This window comes from Ursus maritimus, unplaced genomic scaffold, assembly GCF_017311325.1.
Source record: "Ursus maritimus isolate PB19 unplaced genomic scaffold, ASM1731132v1 scaffold_17, whole genome shotgun sequence".
Lineage (NCBI taxonomy): Eukaryota > Metazoa > Chordata > Mammalia > Carnivora > Ursidae > Ursus > Ursus maritimus.
This window is the reverse complement of record NW_024424119.1, coordinates 7,987,840-8,009,512: the sequence shown is the minus strand read 5'-3', so window position 1 is coordinate 8,009,512 and position 21,673 is coordinate 7,987,840. Positions and strand designations below refer to the sequence as shown.

General features: G+C 38.6%; 1 protein-coding gene across 7 annotated transcripts in view; it reads left to right on the top strand.

Moving 5' to 3' along the window:
* The window catches only part of NFIB (nuclear factor I B), a 230,636-nt gene that overhangs the window by 122,341 nt on the left and 86,622 nt on the right, over nt 1-21,673 (top strand). For all 7 annotated transcript variants that reach the window (XM_008689839.2, XM_008689840.2, XM_040631445.1 and 4 more), the window contains exon 3: nt 7,172-7,225. In XM_008689839.2, the coding sequence (XP_008688061.2) occupies nt 7,172-7,225 (54 nt within the window). The remainder of the gene's footprint in view (nt 1-7,171; nt 7,226-21,673) is intronic.

Here is a 21,673-nt window from a genome sequence, read left to right as displayed (position 1 = left end):
AACGAAGCGGATGCCATGTAATGGAATGTCCTGTTGAGAAGAGAGAGAGACAGAAGCTAGAGAGAGAGACGGGGGAGGAGGAGATTGAGAGAACGAGCAGGCATTTTCCTACATATTTACATGCTTAAGAGAGACGAGGAAAGCACTTGGTTTTCCTACGTTGTGAGTGTGTGTGTGTGTGTTATTCTAATAAACACTTAATAGAGGAAAAAGAAAATACTGTAAAACTATAGTTTTGTGTCACCCCAATTGGTGAAGCAGTCCTCTATTAAAACTGGAGCCGTAGAGCATTTTAACTGTGCTGGAGAAAAATACGGTGAATTATGTAATCAGAATTGCAATTATCTGAAGCTAAGTCACGGTAACTCCCAGGGAAGCAGTCGTTGTGGAAAGTAAACTGCCAAGACTGAGCCACAACACTGGAGCGGAGGGAGGTGGAAGAGGATGAGAGAAGTATGGCCTAGGAGAATAGTTTTCTCCCCTTCCCCTCTAAAAAGGTGCGTGGTTTGCCTTATTTTTGTGTGTCCCTATTATAAAAGGCATACATTTGCCTCCCTTCCTTAGGGTTTTGCTTGGTCCTTACATCTTGACTTCTCTCTTTCTTAAGTGATTCTTTCTGGAATGTTATATATTTAATTTGTAAAAATATACTATTTTAGTATGTTGGTAATTAATGTTTAGGAGAGAAAGAAGGGGGCCATTCCAAGTCTTTAAAAAAAAAATCTCGTGGTATTCTGTAGTTGACAATGGGCTATTTCTTTACCTGCTTAAAGCAAAAAAATATGACAAAGGGGCCCTTTATCACATGATGACTAATTTTAGTTCTAGCAAGAGGCTATCTGTAGGTTAACAGGTTACAGTGTGGGTTTCATTTACTCTTCTGATATCCCTTGATATAAAAGCCATATTGTTATAGAATCATAGGATTTTAGAGCTAGAAGGGACCTGACGAATTACCTTCTTCAGTCGCTTCTTTGCACCGACATGACTGTAAATTAAATTCATGCCTCTCAAATTTAGTTTTTCTGTTGATACTGCAGTCATGGTGCCAGAAAAGAAAACGGATTCCTGAAATAGGTTTCATCTAAGAGTAGAAAGACAGCTTATGTATCAAGGTCATTAAAAGCTTCTTGGCCTCCTGCTTGCACACCGGGGACCTGTTTCTGGACCCTCACCCAACATTTCTTCCCTTTGGAGGAGAGACCCAAAATTAATTCCTGACTCAAAATAGTCTCTCTTATCTACCCCCTCCCATTTCTAGATATTCCTTCCGGAGGTAAGGGAAGCGGAACTGAGCCTTAACATTAGGCCAGGACTAGTACACCTAACCCTTCCACACCCTCCTTTTTTTTGCTTTTTGCCACAAGGGATGTTTCTGTATGACTTCTAATGTATGTTTCTGCCCCGAGAGGCATGCCTAGTCTTTCTTCTTTGTACACTTCTGTACTTTTGCAGACCAGTTGTTCCCTACTCATTTATTGTACTCCACCGAATGTCAGGCACTATATGGAAGATTAGGGCTGTAGGGCTAAATAGGTCAGCATCCCTGCCTTCATGTATTTCAGAATCTTAAAAAGGGATGACTTCAACGTGGAGGACTTTGGGGAGGGAAATAAAAAGGGGGCTAGAATGTGCAAAGACTTAGAGGTGTCAGAAGGCTAAGATACGACCTGGGAGTGTTTGGTAAAGACCAGAGGTGTCTGGAATGGCATACTAAAGAATTTGGAGATTTTCCTCTGAGTATTTGGAATACATGTCAGGGTCTTAGCAGTGAAGTAGCTTCATCAGTTTGGGGTTTTAAAAAGACCACCCCGGTAGCAGAGTGGAATTATGTACTACCATAATATGAGATCGGTTCATTTTTCGGGACCCTGTTCCTAAGGTCCCTTCCCTCTGACACCTACTACGATAGACGCTTGCCCATCCTTCCTAGGAAGAACCAACTGCCTGCCGATCCTGATACATACTCATTAATAACACCTATCACAGTGTATTATATTTTATTTGTACATTTATTTCTCTTTGGGCAGCGTCTGAGCTCTAGAGGGCATAGAATGTATATTCTTCTTCTTAAAACAGTATTTTAAAAGGTCACTGTTATAAATTAATTGTAAATTTAATAAGGATTTATTGAGAACCTATTATGTCCCCAACCTCAGCAACTGTAACATAGAAGATGTTCCATGGATCTTACTGATTCACATCTAGGTGATGTTTACAGTAGTGACCTTCAAAAGACTTTCAGTTTTGCTGGTCTGCCGCCATCAGATAATTGAGTTCACCTACCTCAGAAAGTTAGTACTCAGTAGCAAACATTGAAGTGGTTATTATTTGTTTATTATCTTACCTATTTAACAAACATTTTATTGGACTTCCGCTAGATCGTTAGTAAAACATTAGAATTCTCTTCGTGTAGCAGAGAGAATCTAGATTAAATTTGATTCAGAGTTGTCCTCTTTTTTTTTTTTTTTTAAAGATTTTATTTATTTATTTGACAGAGATAGAGACAGCCAGCGAGAGAGGGAACACAAGCAGGGGGAGTGGGAGAGGAAGAAACAGGCTCATAGCGGAGGAGCCTGATGTGGGGCTCGATCCCGTAACGCCAGGATCACGCCCTGAGCCGAAGGCAGACGCTTTAACCGCTGTGCCACCCAGGCGCCCCAAGAGTTGTCCTCTTTTTAAAGCGTCGATTACTGTATAGATTTTTAATAATAATTGTTTCTACCTTAGAGAGAAAAAATAGCTATGGGGTTTGAAAATTTTTGAAAAAGGTTTTGAATGTATTGGTAAATGGTAGGAAGGAGGAGGGCAGTTAGCGGAAGGTCAAGTTCCCAGAAACATTTAATCTACTGAAAGATCACTTGGCTGTACGTGATTTTAAGATTGCATCATAACCTCTCAAGAGGCAGTGTGTCTGAATGCGTAGCCCATGTAGAGAACATATGTTTTAATAGTTGCATGTAACTTTGGACAAGCGATTTAGGTCACTTAAATATCTCAGGATCTTTCATAAAGCTGGGTCATGAGGGAAACCGGCCATTCTTTAGGTAAAGTTTAGATATTTCCATAGAAGGCTGGCTGCTTTTTGAAAGGGAGTACACAAAAGGATTGAAGAAAAGTTGGTGAGGGTCATGTGGGGATGTGAACATTTTCTTATTCCTGGAGGAGGAGGAATAGATTGAGTTTAAAACACGGTAACTTAGAAATGGCTTCATTAACTATCTTCTTCCAAGAGGAAGACATATATGTTTAATTCACACTTTTAAAACATAAAGAATGGGGTAAGAAGAGATTTTTATAAGAACGTGATACAAACTATTTCAGTTCTACATTATGTCCAGTGAACTCAGAAATGTAGACCTCGATTGGGATCAAGGAAGAGAAAATAAAATGTGGACGGAATAATGGAGGCCTGGTTTAGGTGTGCTGCCTTCAAGTTCCGCTCCCCTCTCTTTCTCTCCACTGCATCCAGATTGTTCTAGACTCAAGACCCAGTGTGCTGGGCAACTCACAACCCCCATTCTTACCAGCCTTGTTCCTCACAGACTTCAGTCTTCTGGAAGGTAATCTTCATCAGATGGCTGGTATCTCCTGCCTTTTGAGCGTGAGAGCCCTGAGAGCCTTGCGGTGGCAGTGCTCTCTCCCTTGAGGGCAGAGGGGAGCGACAGCTTTTACGTAGGAATTCTCACCGGGCACACACTCCTTCATGTTCAGGCGATTTACTACAGATCTTTATATATATATATATATATATATATATTTTTTTTTTTTTTTAAGATTTTATTTATTTATTTGACAGAGAGAGAGAGAGAGAGAGAGAGCACAAGCAGAGAGAGCCACAGGCAGAGGGAGAAACAGACTCCCCACTGAGCGGGGAGCCAGAGGCGGGGCTCGATCCCAGGACCCTGGGATCATGACCTGAACCAAAGGCAGACACTCAACCGACTGAGCCCCCCAGGTGCCCCGTCCACAGATCATTTTAGATGCTTGCCGTAAGATGGGCAGAATTTTAGTCACATCCTTTTTCTCCCTTTCTTCCCGAGAGTTAGTCCGTTAAAAATATTAATCATTCTTTGAATGTGAGCTCTGTGTCTGATATCTTTCATTTACTGATTGTATCAGATGTGCTGACCAGTGCATGACGGTTTATATAATAAAAGCTTTGCAGCAATTCTACAAGGTAGACAGTATTCCAGTTGTAAAAATCAAGACCGCAAGGCTCTAAGAGTTAAGTAATTTTGCACAAAATCACTCTCCTAGGGAGGAACAGAGCTAGAATTCATGATAACATATTAAGTACACATAGACACACACAGGACTGGAACAGCTGATGGAAGTGGTGGAAGAAAACCTTTGGGTGTAGAGTAATGTGACCTGGGTGGTGAATGGGAAGGGTTTTAGATGTGGTCTGAGTAATTCCTGCTCTGAAGTTAACCACGATAACAGTTCATTTTGGTTTCTCTGCCAGCTATGACTCCCTGGTTACTTCCTTTTCTAGCAGTTGGGATTAAGTGACCGGTATAAGGAGCCATAAGAGTTTAGAGTAGATTATAATGTTAGAATTTACAGTCTGAAAAGTCAATGCTACCTTGCTCCCTCCCAGAGGGGGCCCTCTTCTATGTGTTGGGATCTGGTATATGCTATTTTACTTCATGAAAACGCACAAACTTTGGAATATGAGGAAAAGCTGCCATTGTGTGCCAGCAAATGCCAGATCATTTTAGAAAGTGGAATTCTTATTAAAAGCAAGTGTGTGACTCAAATGTACTGTCTACTTCAGTTTTCCCTCAAATACTTGTGGTGGTCGTTTTGTTTTGTTTTGTTTTAGTAATTATATTGTTTTCAAATGAAGAAGTTGGTGTGCAGTTGTTGGAAATGGGGGAAAGGGTAATTTGCAGCAGAAAAGAATAGGGTTTCCCAATGGGATGTTGTGGTAACAGGGGGTGCCATTGTTCTAGCTGAATACTTTCTTAGGAATAGAAGAGACATTCATTCTTTAATTGACCCAAGTTTTAGCAGCCAGATGTTGGGAAGGAGTTCTTTGGTGTCCTTTTGAAACCGATTTAAGTAAACATGCAAGGCTCATGGAGAGTTTACAATCTCTGTCCCCTGAGGACAGCCTCAACATGCCTCACGTTGTGTCATCAGGAAGGTGGCATTAGCCACCTTGAGGGATGCATGTCTAGACCTCCGTAAAGTAACTTTAGAAGGAAAAAGAGAATATGAAGAAGCTCTCTGTTCAGTGGATATGTTAATAATAATAATAAGTAGGAACTCCTCAAAATCTGAGAGTCACTTGAGAAATTAAACTGGAACGCAGTGTCAGTATTGAAGGGCATTTGTCAGAGGAACTCGAGGCAGAAATAGCTGAAGCTGTAGCAAAATAATGTCATTTATCATTTTTATGTAACTATCATACTCCATGCCTGGAAAGTGGCCAATGTTATACCATCTTTTATAGGAATGTAGAAAGTGAAAGATTGACCTTCTGAGTTATAAGTCACGGAGTCTTGCCTCAATTCCAGAAAAAGCAAGCAAATTCATAAGAGATGAGGGACAAGCATTTTAGAGATTTCTCAACTCCGTGACTGTCTACAGGACACGTTAACCGGAACTCAGGCAGCAGGAGTAGGGACCACCAGTTTCTTTACTTCCGTTTTGAGAACTCAGAAATCCGTTGGAGGATAATGTGGGCATCACTAAATATACTTGCGAAGATTTCATGAAAGCTATTTCAGAGAAAAAAAAAAGACAAAGGAAATAGGATGAAGAAGTAGAATTCTGATCTCAGCATTAAATCTGGTTAGCGGGCCCGAAGCAAAGTGCAGAAATAACCAAGTTCTATACAGAAAGAGACTAACAGGATCCCCTTGCATTTAACAGTAGAAGCAGCGATTGCAGTATGCTAATCGCTTACATGGAAGAGCTTAATAACCCTGCTGAAAAAACCGGCATAAGATTTTTCTGCTTAAATGAGACTGGATTCCTGTCTTGGCTTAGGCACCATGGCAAGGTTTCAGGGAAGAGACTTATCTATGGCCACCTGTCAAATTTTGTTGCAAGTCGCTGTCAAGTTCAAAATTGCCTTTCCTAGGCAGGCAAAGGAGGCTGTTGAATCTGAGCCTTCCATTCCTCCGGCATTTACCGAAAGCCTGGTGCATTCACAGCCATGAACAGCACACTGCACACTGAGGAAGACACAAAAGAAGTAGACAGAATCTCAGCCTCTGCTAAGGAGCATGCAATTTAGTTGGGGAGACAAAACTTAAATACTAGCACCAATAAAAGAAGATTACAAAGCAACCTGCAAGTAAGTGTATAATAATATGGGGCAAATAACACAGACAACTGCAGAGGGGACGTAGAGGAGAGAGGAATGAGCAAAACACAGCGGTGTTAGATTAGCTGGGAAAGGCGTGGTGCCTAACTGTAGTATAGCCTCTCCGTTGCTTTCTACAGAAAGCATCAATGAAAAATAACGTGGGGTAGGAAATTCAGATATACTACATTGATCTTTTTCTCCTTATCTGCAGTCTGTCTATCACAGATGGAAATTAAATTGATCCAACAATTTGCTCTCCACAAGGCTATGTTAGTTTCTACCTAGTAATTTATGCTTTTCTTGGTGTTTGCAAATCGATTGCTATTATGGGATGCAGACGAATCTGGGCCCAGATCCAGTAGGTTGGGAGATTATGGGAGTGGATATGTGTGTATGCACGTGAAATCCTGGAAAAACGGACTCTCGTTTCTGTGTATTTCACTCACCGAATAAAAACATTTTCAGGTTCTTAAAAGCATGTTTAATTACGCTCGGATTGCATTTTTAGGGGATGTATCTGCTTTATTTCATAGTGCTACTGACAGACCCAACCTCCAAACCACCTTTAGTGGCTTTGTAGCCAGACCTTTTGTTTCAAAAAAGCCTTGCTCCATCCTGAAAATATGATAGATCTCTACTTTTTTCTTTTCCTTTTGACATAGAAATATGTATGGACATTCATCTAGCTTGACAAATAAAGTGTTGCTGCTGAAAGACTTGGGAAAGTATACTTTATTTAAACACTCAGCTTCATTGTTGCATCTTAATTTTTTTTTAAGTCCTTCTGAGGATTGTGAAATTCGTTCAAAACAAATTAAAAAGAAAACATTTTCTGTGATTTCTTTATAGATTCTGGACAATCAGGAAGTCCAAGCCACAATGATCCTGCCAAGAATCCTCCAGGTAAATATGTGCTCCAAGACGTTTGCAATCTAACATTGTTGGAGAACAAAGGTACCACTGTATAGATAAACACCCCATGATTGGTCAGCTGCCTAATTTGTTCTGGCAGGCAGGTGTGATCAGGACAAGATGTGATTCTGTGGAGGCCCTTCACGGTGGCAAATATTTCTATATAGGCGTCATCCGTATTTACCCAACCACTGCCATTTTTATTTTTCTTGGTGTTTTTTTAAAAAACGACTGTGCATGGATTTCAGTTGTGCGCTGTTCAGGTGCTAAAAGTCATTGGTGCTTAAAAGCCGAAAACCCGCTTCATCATTCTTTTAAAATACACAAGAAAATGTAAGAATTTCCATACTCTGATTCTAGTTTACCAACTCTCATTACTTTAAAAAAGGAGGGTTATGGCGGTGGTTGGTTATGTGCTCAGTGAAGGATTCTTTGCAAATGAGTTTTTATTCCATAAGGTTTTTATTGGATTTCAAGAATGAGGAAATAATGAAAGTAGGATTTTTCCTTCAATATAACGTATGCTGAATACCCTCTTTACGTTCAGAAGTTGTTCCAGATCCGAAAATGGGCTTTTATAACTTGGCTGTCTTCATAGTTTTTTTGCTTCCAAACCTGAATATATAGAATTTGACATTGTTTTAGGAGTAGTTTGTGGCTTTTCCTCATGACATAGAACTTGTGCAAAGAAGAATTTCTAATATTTTGTTATCAGAAGAATTTTATTTGTACCTGTCACTTGGGTAAAAGTGTGCTCTAAGAATAAACCAACAAAAACAAAACAAAACGAACACAGAAATCCAAACTCACCACACATACCCTCTACCTCCCCAAATAATCTGATCTGGTTGTTTTCATTGAAAATAAACCAAAAAGTTTTTGCAAGGTGATAATAAAAATTTTCTCAGGTAGACTTAGTTTTAGGTCCTTAATTATTTGACCTGCCTTGTCATAGGGTTTTGCTACTGTGAGGTTGAACTATTTAAAGAACCCCAAGCTGTAAGAAAATATGTCAGACCAGTCTTGTTTTAAAATGATGTGAGAAAGGTACAGTAAGTAAATATGCAAGGAAAAATGCAAAGTCAAGGCAATATACCTTTTCTTTCTGAGTCTTCTTGCCTGTATTTTGTCCTTTATTTTTTTCTTAGAAAAATTTTATTTTTCCAACTACATATTAACTTACTCTGTATTGTACAAAACCTTACTGTTTGATAAAAGTAGTGGATACTTCAAAGATTTAAAGTTTTAATTAAATATAGATTGAAAAGTAGATGCTAACCTGATTTGTCTCTACTTTTACCAAAATCATTCAAAATTACTACAGATTGATAACAAAACATGCAAAAGCAATACAATTTTAGATGTAATTTCCAGTTGAATCTATTATTTTGTTTTTTGTGTTGGTGGGAGACAGAATCAAAAAGACAGACTATTTTGAATATAATAAATTTTTTCAAAAATTTTCTGAAGTTGAGGGGCGCCTGGGTAGCTCGGTTGGTTAAGCGTCTACCTTTGGCTCAGGTCATGATCCCAGGGTTCTGGGATCGAGTCCCATGTCAGGCTCTCTGCTCAGCGGGAGTCTGCTTCTCCTTTTACCTGCCACTCCCCCTGCTTGTACTCTCTCTGTCTAATAAATACATAAAATCTTTAAAAACAAAAAAAGGAAAAGGAAATTTTCTGAAGTTGAGAAAATTTCCATAGGTTACGCCTTTAACTTTACTAAGATTTCTTCTTTTTACTTGGGTAATATTTTCCGTGTGCAGCATGATAATCCAAAGTGAATTGTGTCCAAACATTTTTTAAAAGCTTCCTCACTCACTTTAGAAAGAATGGGGTGGGGGAGGGTAGTTAATAGAAAAAGAGTTGATAAGTAATGGAAGTCACTCAGACTAAACAAAGGATATGTTCTTTGCATTTGAAATTAATAAAGCTGTTATTGTTTGAAATGCATTTCTGAACACGTACAGAAAGAATTACGCTCACTTAAAAATGTTCTCTACTTAAGCTGAATGAATAATTGTTGAATAGTTATATAATGCCAGAATTTGATTTTTCAGTATTTGTCAAGAAGCTTGGTTAAATTTTTCTTTTGCTACATTCACCGTGGCATCTCTTAATTCATCTGTTTGCATATAATATGACAAACAGAAACAATCAGGGTAGAACACTACTAATTTTTTTCCTTTTTAAATTTTCCTTGGAAATCAAACCTTTTTGAGAATGATGTCTTAAAACTGGGATGTTGTAGATCATATTATGATTAGTTGGGTATTGTGTATACATAAATGGCACATCAATTACCAGTTTTTCAGTTAGAATATAAGAAAACATATATAATATCAAAATTAAAGGGACTAGAATTAGAATTTTCTTTGATGATTCGGAAGCATGCCACCATTTTAACATACGTTGCATATCATCGTATTATGGACTTAATCATAAAGATTGTTAAGGAGTCCTATTTCATGAAAGTTAGAGTTTGCTCTGTAGTACCTTGAAATAAATCAAGCCACGAGGAATGTAGAATGGCTTCTAATTTGAAATGTGAAAAATCAGAACTTAGGTTTTTGTTTTGCAGTCAATTGGGATAAATTATACTTATTATTAAAAGCTCTTTTCATGGGGCGCCTGGGTGGCTCAGTCAGTTAGGCGTCTGAGTCTTGATTTCGGCTCAGGTCATGATTTCAGGGTCATGAGATCAAGTCCCTTGTCGGGCTCTGGGCTGAGTGTGGAGCCTGCGTAGGATTCTCTCCCTCTGCCCCTCCCCTGCTTGTGTGCGTGCTCTCTTTCTGTCTCTCTCTCAAGAAAAAAAAAGTAAAGGAAAAAAGCTCTTTTCATAAATAGAAGCACGTTTCGGATTTTAGAGCATAATTTATCTTTTGGAGGTGTTTTTTAATCTCTGTGTTCTTGCTTTGGCTGAAATGTGAAATCTCTGAAGTTTCAGATTCAGTATCTCAAAAAGGCACAATGCATTCATGGGAAAATCCAGTCTGCTACCATAAACAATGAAATAGTCATATCGCTTTGCTGCTTGTATTATTATAACAAAGAGAAGCTAAACTTTGGGAAAAGATCACTTTGACTGCTAACACTTTCTTATCACCAGTAGTTTTCCACTGGGAGATGTGCAGCCCGTGGACATGGCTACCATCTTCTTCCCAACAGCTTGGGAAGAGATGGCAAAAATTCCAGCCCTTTTGGAGGTAGAAGCTCCATGAAATCTGTTCCCCCACTGTTGACGTGAAGGTGGAATACCATTCAGTCATTCTATAAGTACGGATGCATGTGTCTGTCCAAAAATTGAACACCCCCTCTGGCTTGGCTTTTCTCCAGCCTCAGTCATGACTGTCTGACATGGACACCATATCCTTGCTGATTCTGAAGAACTTCCGCGAGGTGACCTTAAAGCTCTTCAGACTAGTACGGATGTCTCCATATAGGCCTTTCATTTTTAACTGGCGCTTCTTGATTGGGGTTAGTACTTAGCGAGCACGCTGAGCATAAGCAAACAATAGCAACACATTATTGGGAGGAGCGGTATTTGATATTTGTTATTTTTAAAATTTTTTTTTGCAGTTTTTTTGTTATCTTAAAAAGCAATGAAATAGTCTTTATTGCACCTCCTTATACTATTTGTGATTTGATATTTTGTTTTTTCTCTTTGTTACATGGTGGAGTTGGGCATCGTCATCTTTTCAGAGCTAAGGTGCTTTGAAATTCTGATGGTACCCAAGGATGTGACGTTGTTATTTTAGTCAAGAGGCACCAGACCACTTCATTTTTTTTTTAATGATACACATTTCCTTTGTTTATGATGGAGTCAGAAGTTATACGTTTGTATTTAGTTACTGCTTTTCGAACATTAAATGAATCCCTTCTAAGCAATAGAACTATGAGTCCTCTCTCAACTATTACAAACAACTGTTTGGACCAGAGGAGAGTAAACCACTAATTTAGGGACTTGGGTCCATCCTAGTTTTATTTGTGATAATTAAGAACTGCACTATCACTGCTAGGAAATGTGTGATTGCTCCGCAGTTTTTTGACATTAGCTTTGACTTGCTCCATTGCTTTATGTCTCTACATTCCTTTTGCTGTGATCTTTTAGATACCCCACTCTCAATCACTTGCCTAACCCTGGAGTGGTTAATATCCAAGAAGAACAAGGCAATCTGGAAGTTGGAGTTTGTGTTTGGGTCAGTTAGAAGCTGACACCCCATTTTGGAGTTTAGGAAGTCTTTGGAGTTTAGGAAGTTATGTGGGGAACTCTCTCGGCTGGAAATACAACAAAGAAATGGTGAATTTTAGGGAAGTGTTTGCAAATTCTCTGATGAAAACTTATGCAGCCTTCTAAGTATCATTAAGCAAAGCTTTCTCAACTGGAATGACATGGACTTATCCTACTTTTCTTTTTTGCACATTTTATAGTGTGCTGTGCTGTTCTCTGTGTTGACTATTTACATGCAGTCTGGCAAAACCTCTGGAAACCATTAGGATTGTATATTGGGTGAATGTCAAAGAATCTAACTTATATCCTCTCTGGAACAAAGATGGAACTAAATAAATAATTGAATAAATTAAACAAGGAGTATCTACTAACTGTAACAGTATTCTTATCTTACGTTTAAAAAATTCTTTATTACATATGTAAATATAAATAAGATAATATATACCATATTACATTATATAATATATAAATATGTATAATAAACATATTCCACATATCAGAGAGATCATATGATATTTGTCTTTCTCTGTCTGATTTCTTTCACTCAGCATAACGCCCTCAAGATCCATCCATGTTTTTGTAAGTGGCGAGATTTCTTCCTTTCTTATGGCTGAATAATATTCTAAAAATATACTCCGTTTATATACACACACCACATATATATTCCATTTATATTCATACACCACATTTTCTTTATCCTTTCATCCATTGATGGAGACTTAGGTTATTTTAATATCTTAACTATTATAAATAATGCTGCAGTGAACATAGGGGTACATTTATCTTTTTGAATTAGTGTTTATTTTTTTCAACAAAAACCCAGAAGTGGAATTGCTGGATCATGTAGAGTTATATTTTTAGTTTTTTGAGGAAGTCCATATTCTTTTCCATAGTGGCTACACACATTTACATTCCTACCAACAGAGTAGGAGGGTTCCCTTTTCTCTACAGTCTTGGCAACACTTGTAATTTCTAGTTTTTTTGATGATAACCATTCTAACAGGAGTGGGGTAATATCTCATTGTGTTTTTTATTTGCATTTCCCTGATCATTAGTAATGTAGGGCATTTATTCATGCACCTGTTGGCCATCTGTATGTCTTTTTTGGAAAATACCTATTTAGGTCCTCTGCCCATCTTTTAATCAGATTTTTTCTTTCTTTTTTTTTTTTTTTTGCTAATGAGTTGTATGAATTCTTTATATATTTAGGATATTAGCCCCTTATCACATATTTGATTTGCAAATATTTCTCCCATTCAGTAGGTTGCCTTTTCCTTTTGTTAAAGGTTTTCTTTCCTATGCCAAAACTTTTTAGATTCATGTAATCCCACTTGTCTATTTTTGCTTTTATTGCTTTTGCTTTTGGTTTCAGATTCAAAAAATCATTGCCAAGATTGATGTCAGAAAGCTTACTCCCTATGTTTTCTTCTAGAAGTTTTATGGTTTCAAGCCTTACATTTAAGTTTTTAATCTACCTTGAGTTAATTTTTGTGTATGGAGTAAATAGTGGTCCAGTTTTATTCTTTTGCATGTGATGGGACAATTTTCCCAACACCATTTATTGAAAAGACTGTCCTTTCCTCATTGTGTATTCTTGACTCCTTTGTCATAAATTAATTGACTATAATTTATATCTAGGTTCCCTATTCTATTCCCTTGATCAGTGTGTGTGATTTTATACCAATACCACACCGTTTTTATTACCATAGTGTTGTAATACAGTTTGAAATCAAGGAGTGTGATGTCTCCAGCTTTGTTCTTTCTCAAGATTCTTTTGGTTATTTGGAATTTTTTATGCTTCCCTACAAATCTTAGGAACGTTTGTTCTATTTCTGTGAAAACTGCCATTGGAATTTTGATAGTGATTGCGTTGATTCTCTCGGTTGCTTTGGGTAATATGAACATGTTAACAATATTAATTCTTCAAATCCATGAGCATGGAATATTTTCCATTTATTTGTGTCTTCATCTATGTCTTTCATTATTGTCCTTTAGTTTTCAATTACAGGTCTTTCACCTCCTTGGTTAAATATCTCTAGGTATTTTAATTTTTTTTTGATGCAATTATAAATAGGATGTTTTCTTTTTTTCTTTCTTTTTTAGAGGGGGGAGGGGCAGAAGGAGAAGGAGAGAGAGAATCTGCAGCAGGCTCCATGCCCAGGGCAGAGCCCGACATGGGGCTCGATCTCACAACCCTGAGATCATGATCTAAGCTGAAATCAATAGTTCAATGCTTAACTGACTGAGCCACCCAGATGCCCAAACAGGATGTTTTCTTAATTTCTCTCTCTGATAGCTCATTATCGATGTATAGTAATTTCAGGTTTTTGATGTTGTATCCTGTAACTTTACTGAATTTATTTGTTCTAATTGTTATCTGATAGTGTCTTTAGGGTTTTCTGTGTATATAATATCAAGTCATCTACAAATAGTGACTCCCCCCCTCCCCCAATTTGGATGCCTCTTATTTCTTTTTCTTGCCTAACTGCTCTGTCCAGGACTTCTAATACTATGTTAAGTAAAAATGATAAGAGTGGACATCCTGGTCCCTGGACATCCCGATCTTAGAGGAAAAGCATTCAAGTGTTCCTATCAAGTATGATGCTAGCTGTGGACTTGTCATATATGACCTTTATTATTTTGAGTTATGTTCCCTCTATGCCCATTTTGTTGAGAGTTTTTATCATAAACAGATGCTGAATTTTGTCATGTTTTTCTGCATCTCCTGAAATGATTATATTATTTATATCCTTCATTTTGTTAATGTGGTGTATCACGTCAACTGATTTGCCACTGTCGAACCATCCTTGCATCCCTGGGATAAATTCCACTTGATCATGGGGTATGATCCTTTTAATGTATTGTTGAATTTGGTTTGCTAATATTTTGTTGAGGATTTTTGCATCTATGTCCGCAGAAATATTGGTCTGTAATTTTCTTTTCCTGCGGCATCCTATTCTGGTTTTGGTGTCAGAATAAAGCTGGCCTCACAAAATGAGTTTGGAAGAGTTCCTTCCTCTTTTATTTTTTTGGAACAGTTGGAGAGGGATTATGTTGTTTTGTTTTTTTTTTTTACTGTTATTAGAATTCACCAGTGAAGCTGTCTCTCTTGGACTTTTGTTTGTGGGAGGTTTTTCATGACTTACTCTATCTCCTTACTAGTAATTGGTCTGTTCAGATTTTCTATTTTATCATGGTTCGTGGTAGGTTGTATGTTTCTACGAATTTATCCATTTTTCTGGGTTATTCAGTGTGTTAGCATTTACTTGTTTATAGTAGTCTCTTATTATTTCTGTGATATCAGTTGTAACTTTTTTTTTCATTTCTGAATTTATTTTTTTGAGCGCTTTCTTTTTCTTGGTGAGTCTAGCTAAAGTTTTGTCAATTTCGTCTTTTCAAAAAGCCAGCTCTTAATTTCATTTATTATTTTTATTGTCTTTTTAGTCTCTGTTTCATTTATTTCTGCTCTCACCTTTGTTGTATCTTTCCTTCTTTTTTTCTTTTTTTTTTTTTCAAAGATTTATTTATTTATTTATTTGACAGAGACAGCCAGCGAGAGAGGGAACACAGCAGGGGGAGTGGGAGAGGAAGAAGCAGGCTCCCAGCAGAGGAGCCCGATGTGGGACTCGATCCCGGAACGCCAGGATCACGCCCTGAGCCGAAGGCAGACGCTTTAACGACTGCGCTACCCAGGCGCCCCTGTATCTTTCCTTCTGCTAATCTTAGGCTTTGTTCTTCTTTTTCTCATTCCTTGAAGTGTAAAAGACAGGTTGTTCATTTGAGACACTTCTTTCCCAAGTAATTATTGATAAAATTAGTTTAGTATCTGTAGCTGTAGTTATCATCTGTCAGAATCAGTAGGGCCCATATTTGCCTGATTTCTCACTTTTTGTTTTTGTTTTCTTTTAACTTAGAATTTGGGACAGACTTTACTCTCTGAGTCTAAGAGTTACAGAAATAATACAACATTTTCTTTATTTGCATGTGAATGCACATATATTTCAGATACATGAGGCCCTGAAGGAGCTCATAAAGCATATTTTATTTTAGCATATGATGTTCAAAGTCAGAGAAAGGAAAATTTACTTTGAGTTTTAAAAATCATAGCTCATTTACCCCTCAATTAATAAGTTCATACCCATTCATTCTCATATCCTCGTTTACTGTAGCACAAGAATAAAAAAAATACTTTATAGAGGAAAATGCACTATTTCATGATACTGAGAAGTAATTTTATACTTTGGCATTAGACAATATGCAACTGACTATAAACAGTCTTTCTATTCATGGAAGTATAAATAGAAAGACACTAAAAGGATTGGTTAACTGTGGTGAGGCTTGACATCGTAGGTAAACCTTTTATGTAATTTTAGAATGAGGACCGTGCAAGTTAGTGCAAAAATAAAAGGTTTTTTTCTAACAGATTTTGTTTCAGAAACAGTTTTCTTTTTTATCCTTTAATTTTTTTTCGAGACATCACATCCAGTAAAGTTCTTAAATGTTCGAATTTAGGGTAGAATTTAGAGTAAAGGAGTAGAAGATTAAAAATATGTTTTCTTGGCAAATTACTCTTAAAAAGTGAAAAGGGCACATAGCCCTAAGCTCCTTATTTTTATAGGCTGCATACAGGTGCTTGTATACAACCCATTCCTCCAAAATTGATCTGCATAGCGGCTCGCACCATGCCCAGCCTCTGTAATGGTTCTAGCCTGATCACTCGTAATATTAATTTGGGGTGGAAGAAGACAATTTAAGAAAGTCTTATAAGGTCATGAAGGAGATGTTTCCATATCTCCCCAATAACCTACGCTGTTAGGCAACAAATAATATTGAGTGCCCACTGGTTGCTGAATTCAGAATTAAATATTATGTTCCAGGAGACAGGGTGTCGGTTGAGTCAGCTCTAAACAAGTTGAGAGAGCCATTTGCCTTGGAGGAGTTGGAAATATACATTGTTCTACACCAAGAACAATACACATCCCAGAAATAGCTGTCTGTAGGTGAATTATTCAGTTATGGACATTTAATGAGTATCTCTTGTGTGCATGGCATTAGGCTCAATGCTGCAGAAGGTAAAATAGTGAAAGGTTTTACAGTGGTTTTACGTTACAAATGAAGCCTGCTTTCAGCAGACTTTTCTGTTCGTAAGTACATGCACAATTTTATGTATGTGGTGAAGACTAATGTTCCTCAGTGTGACAACTCAAGTATCATGAGAATTCAAAGTTGTGAAATACTGTTGCCAGCCATTGTCGGGAGCATGGTGGAGTGGAAAGAACATGAACTTTGAAATTAAATTTTCCCCCTGGATCAAGGCTCCATGTTTTACAATGATCGTGAGGCCTGTGAGGAAAATGAGCAAATCAGCAAATCGGCCATCTTCTCTGCAGCTCACACTGAGGTGAGCATCAGATGGGGGGCATACTTGGCAAGTAGCAGGTGCTTGATAAAAGTGAAGGCTTTTTCATCCTACTTTCTCTTTTACTGAGTTGATCAAGAAGGCTTCCTACAGGAAGTATCATTTGCTGTGGATCCAAATAGAAATGCATTGATTTGGGGTTTTTTGTTTGTTTTTACATCACACTCCTCTAAAAGTTTAAGATGACATAGACAAAGTTACAGGTCAAGATAAAATCCGAGGCAAAGAAAGAGATATTTTCAAGTCTCATGATGGGACAGAATGATAGTTTTTAGGTAGTCAGTTTTGTTGGAAGGCTTTTGACATCAAAGGAAATGTTGAATGAAATTTTGTTACATAGTTTATAACTGTGACACGAGAAAGAGTACAAATGTATCATTAGAGATTGCTTTTCCCTTGCAACACTTTATATCTTAGTCACTGTATTCACATCCTATAAATATATTTCCCCCTTGCCTTTTATAGCGGTCCTATTTTCTGAAGCCCCCAACTTTTCTGCCTCCATTGAAAATTTTCTGTGTGTCTTATTCTTCCTGGTTCTCTGCAGATTATCTCCTTTAGTCTATTAACTCATTCCTGGCAACGTGTTTCTTACTTAAAAAAATGCATCATTTTTGCCCCTCATTCAGACACCTCATTCAACTAAGGGTCCCATCTCTCTCTTCTTCCTCATGAAAAAGACTCTAAACTTCCTGCTTAACTTCTCCTGCAACCGGGCTTCTCTCTCCACTTGAAATGATCTTCATTAAATTCACGACTTTTTATGATCTGAGTCCAGTGGTTCTTTTCCATTCTATTTCTGCTTCCATGGTCTTAAGCATTTATTTGATTCAATTGACCATGTTCTACTTAAAATGTTCATTTGCTTCTTTTTTTTGTTTTGTTTTATTGTGATAAGAATACTTAACATGAGATTTGCCCTCTTAAGAAATGTTTAAGTGAATATAGTTGCAGTGTTGCACAACAGCTCTCTAGAACTTATTCATCTTGCTTAACTGAACTGCCTGTTGATTAGCAACTCCCCATTTCCGCTTCACCCCGGCCCCTAGCAACCACCATTCCACTCCGATTCTATGATGTTGACCACTTTAGATACCTCACATAGGTGGTATCATGAAGCAGTTGTCAGTGACTGGTTAGTTTCACTTAGCGTAATAGCTTCAAGGTTCATTCATTTGTTGCATGTCGCAAAATTTCTTTTCTTGTTGAAAGCTAATATTCCGTTGTACACATATACTATGCTTTCTTTATGCATTCATTTAGCAATGGACATCTGGGCTCTTTGCACGTCTTGGCTATTGAGAATAGTGCCATGGTGAGTGTGGGAGTGCAGGTATCTCTTCAAGATCCTGGTTGCAGTTCTTTTGGATACATACCTAAGAGTGGGACGGCTGGATCATACGGTAGTTTTATTTTTAATTTTTTGAGGAACCTCCATACAGTTTTCTGCAGTGGCTGCACCAGTTTGCATTTCCACCACCAGTGTGCAGGAATTCCTGTTTGTACACATCTTCCACAACACTCGCTGTCTTTTGTTTACTTGGTAATAGCCATCCCGGTAGCTGTGAAGTGATATCTCATTGTGGTTTGTATTTGCATTTCCTGAGCCTTTTTTCTTCTATTTTTTTTTTTAAGATTTATTTATTTATTTTAGAGAAAGAGTATGCAAGTGAGCACATGCGTGAGCAGGGGGAGGGGCACAGGGGGAGAGAGAGAGAGAGAGAATCCTCAAGCAGACTCCTGTGGTGCTGGGCTTGGAGCTTGATCCCATGACCTTGAGATCATGACCTGAGCCAAAATCAAGAGTCGGACGCTTCACCGACTGAGTCCCCCAGGCACCCCCTGAGCCTTTCTTCCTTTGCCCTTTGGCCATTTGTATGTCTTCTTTGCAAACAAGTCTATTCGTATCCTTAGCCCATTGGTAAATCAGGTGAGTAGCTGTGTGGGTTTTGTTTTGCTTCCAAGCTGTAGGAGTTTCTTTTCTGTTTTGGAGATGAAGGGGTATATGGTTTGCAGCTGTTTGCTCCATAGGTCACAGTTTCACCCTCGTGCTCGTTTCCTTTGCTGGGCAGAAGCTTTAGTTTGATACAGTTTCACTTATTTTTTGCTTTTGTTGCCTATGCTTTTGAAAACAGGACCTTTTCCTGGTAATCCAGGAACCATTATGTTTCCTGTCTGTTGCTTCTTCCCTTAACTTCACAAGATTATTATCTTTAGTTTTCTGTGTGTTTTCAGCCCCCCCCCCCCCCGTGACTTTAGGTTCATTCACCTTTTGTTATTCTTAGATATGCACCTTTGGAACAGGTCCCTCTCTTCAGGTTTCATGTGCCCAACTACTTTCTGGAAACGGTTCCCTATATGCCCCATGGGGAGCTCAAGTTTAACATCTCCAAAATTTGATTCATTTTCTTTTCTCTCAGACTTGAGGTTTTCTCCATATGAGATTTCTTGGGGCCAGAGCCCTTGGTTAGAGCAGCTCAGGAGTCCTTCCTCGGGGCCTCTATTCCTCACCCTCCACACACTCCAAAGACTCTCGAATCCACCGTCCCTGCCCACTTCCTGTTACACTTATTTCAGCTCCAGACTTTTTTTTTTTTTGGTCTGTAATCGTGCAAAAACCCTCTGCTTGCCTCCATTCTGTCCTTGTTCTGTCTTTCTCTAATCTTATGTATAAATACTTTTTATAAAACACAAATGTGACTTTCAGAAGAAGTCCCAATATCTCACTGCTTACGACCCATCTTCTGTGTCATGGCTCTAAATGCTATTCAGTATCAGATACCAAGTTCCATTCCTTTCCCTTTCGTTCTTGCAATGGGCTCTTTCCTCTGCAAGCACTGCTGTAGCTATCCTACAAAGTCTTGTTTATCCTGTATGTCCAAACCCTTCCATGCATCTTACCAGAGTCTCCCAAGTGGGGTTGGACGCTTCTGTTTCTATTATGATTGCTGCTTTATGTTATGCTTATATTTGCTTACACATCTCCCCCTTCCCAAGTAGATAGTTAAATTTTCTAAAGGAATAATCGACTACTATAATCTGATATCTTTTTTTTTTTTTTTTTGCTTGAGACACTCAAGAAAGCATAGGATACCAGTGCTTATAACACTGCTAATTCAACTTCTTCACTTTACTTATGAAAACAGGGCAAAGAGGGCAAGTGATTTGCCCACAGGTCCAATTAGTTATTGGCAAATGGAGGTTAAAGCTCACTTTTTTTTCATGGATCAAAACCTTAAGACAGTAATAATCCCACTACCTCATTAGTACTTTTTTCCTGGCCTCCCCTCCCCTGCACCTGATAAATAATACAGTTGACTGTGGTACAATGCCTAGTGAAAAAATGAAGTTTGGCCTTGTCTGTGCCTGGCCTAAGAGTTTATGTGTGTGCACTGCCAAGCAGAGAAAGAAATGAGAAATCTCTCTGTTGAGGTCCTTTAACAAGACTGAGTCTGGGTCTCCTGGCACTCACAGTGACTGCCACACTTGAGTCCCTGGGGGCAGTTGTAACAGCCGTAGCTGCTGGGACAAGGGGCAGTGGGCAGAGGGTGAGCAGATGATGGAGGTGAATCTTGGGTGACCCTTGCCTCGGTGGGAATGATCTTGGGGAGAGATGTTAGCTGAGAGTTCCTGAGGCTGTGGGGTCAGGGCACTGATGCAGGAGGGGGTACGTTGTCTGCCAAGTTATTGCAGTTGCTGGAGCTGTCTGTAGCCCCCATCTTGTCTTCTGCTCCATCTTTTCTCGAGGTTCCCATGCTTTGCATTTGTGCAGGTCAGGGGCCCACTTGCTACATAGTCACAAGTGTAATTTAAACACAGCAAATGCTCTTCTTTCACAAAGCTCCGAGAGAAAGGACTAGCTGTGAGAGACACCATAGCTAGCCAGACTTTCGTTTTTCCTAGCTTTCTAACTGTGTTGCAGGATCTTGTGGTATCTGAGACGCTATAAAGTAGCTCAGAGTGCAAGTGAAATCGCAGTGTATTGATGTGGGCCCCGACTTCATTATGCACCTAGTTCCAGAGAAGTTTTAAGAGGCCTTGCACCTGAATAGGTTGCAAATTGTTAAATTTTAAAAGATGTTGGTATAACATATTCCTCGTTAAATATCTGGATTCCCTGCAGGGAGGGTGCGGGTCCCCTGGTGACAGAGGTGTCCATCTTGACTATGTGGGTTAGGCTGTGACTGCACCCACCGCCCAAGGCTCATTACTCAAGTATCTCAGGTTCTTTTTACAACTCCCTGCATCTAAAGTTCCCTCTCCATTTAAAGTCTTGTCCCTCTCCATATTTACAAGGCCTGCTTTTGCAGCATATGGTTACAATTTAATAATGCAAAGCATTTCCCTCCTCACAGCTGGAAGCTGGGATTGTTCTGTATCAGAGATAGAGTGGACTTGCTCCAGGCCAGTTAAAATCACTGAACTGGGCAGAAGCTAAGCTTGCTGGACGTATTGTCCCATACAAAGGCACCCAGGGGACGTCCACTTTCCTATTAGAGCATCATGCTTGGAAAAAGAGATCGATTCTATGGTAGTATGTTGCAAGTAGAATAAAATGCTGAGCAGAGAGAAAGATATATAGCTATGCAAGTTGTAATCTGTTTCTACCTTATAGAAGAAGCATGTGATTTCAAGTTATTAGGCAAAAATCCTACCAAAGTTTCATTTCTTTCTTTTTCTCTAACTGTATGAGTGTCAAGGTGTCGAGCAATTTCAGCAAGTGCTTTTGTGTGGCAATTTGAGTCTTGTTGGCTTTTGCGTAATGTCATTAAAAATAGAAAAAATTTCAGAA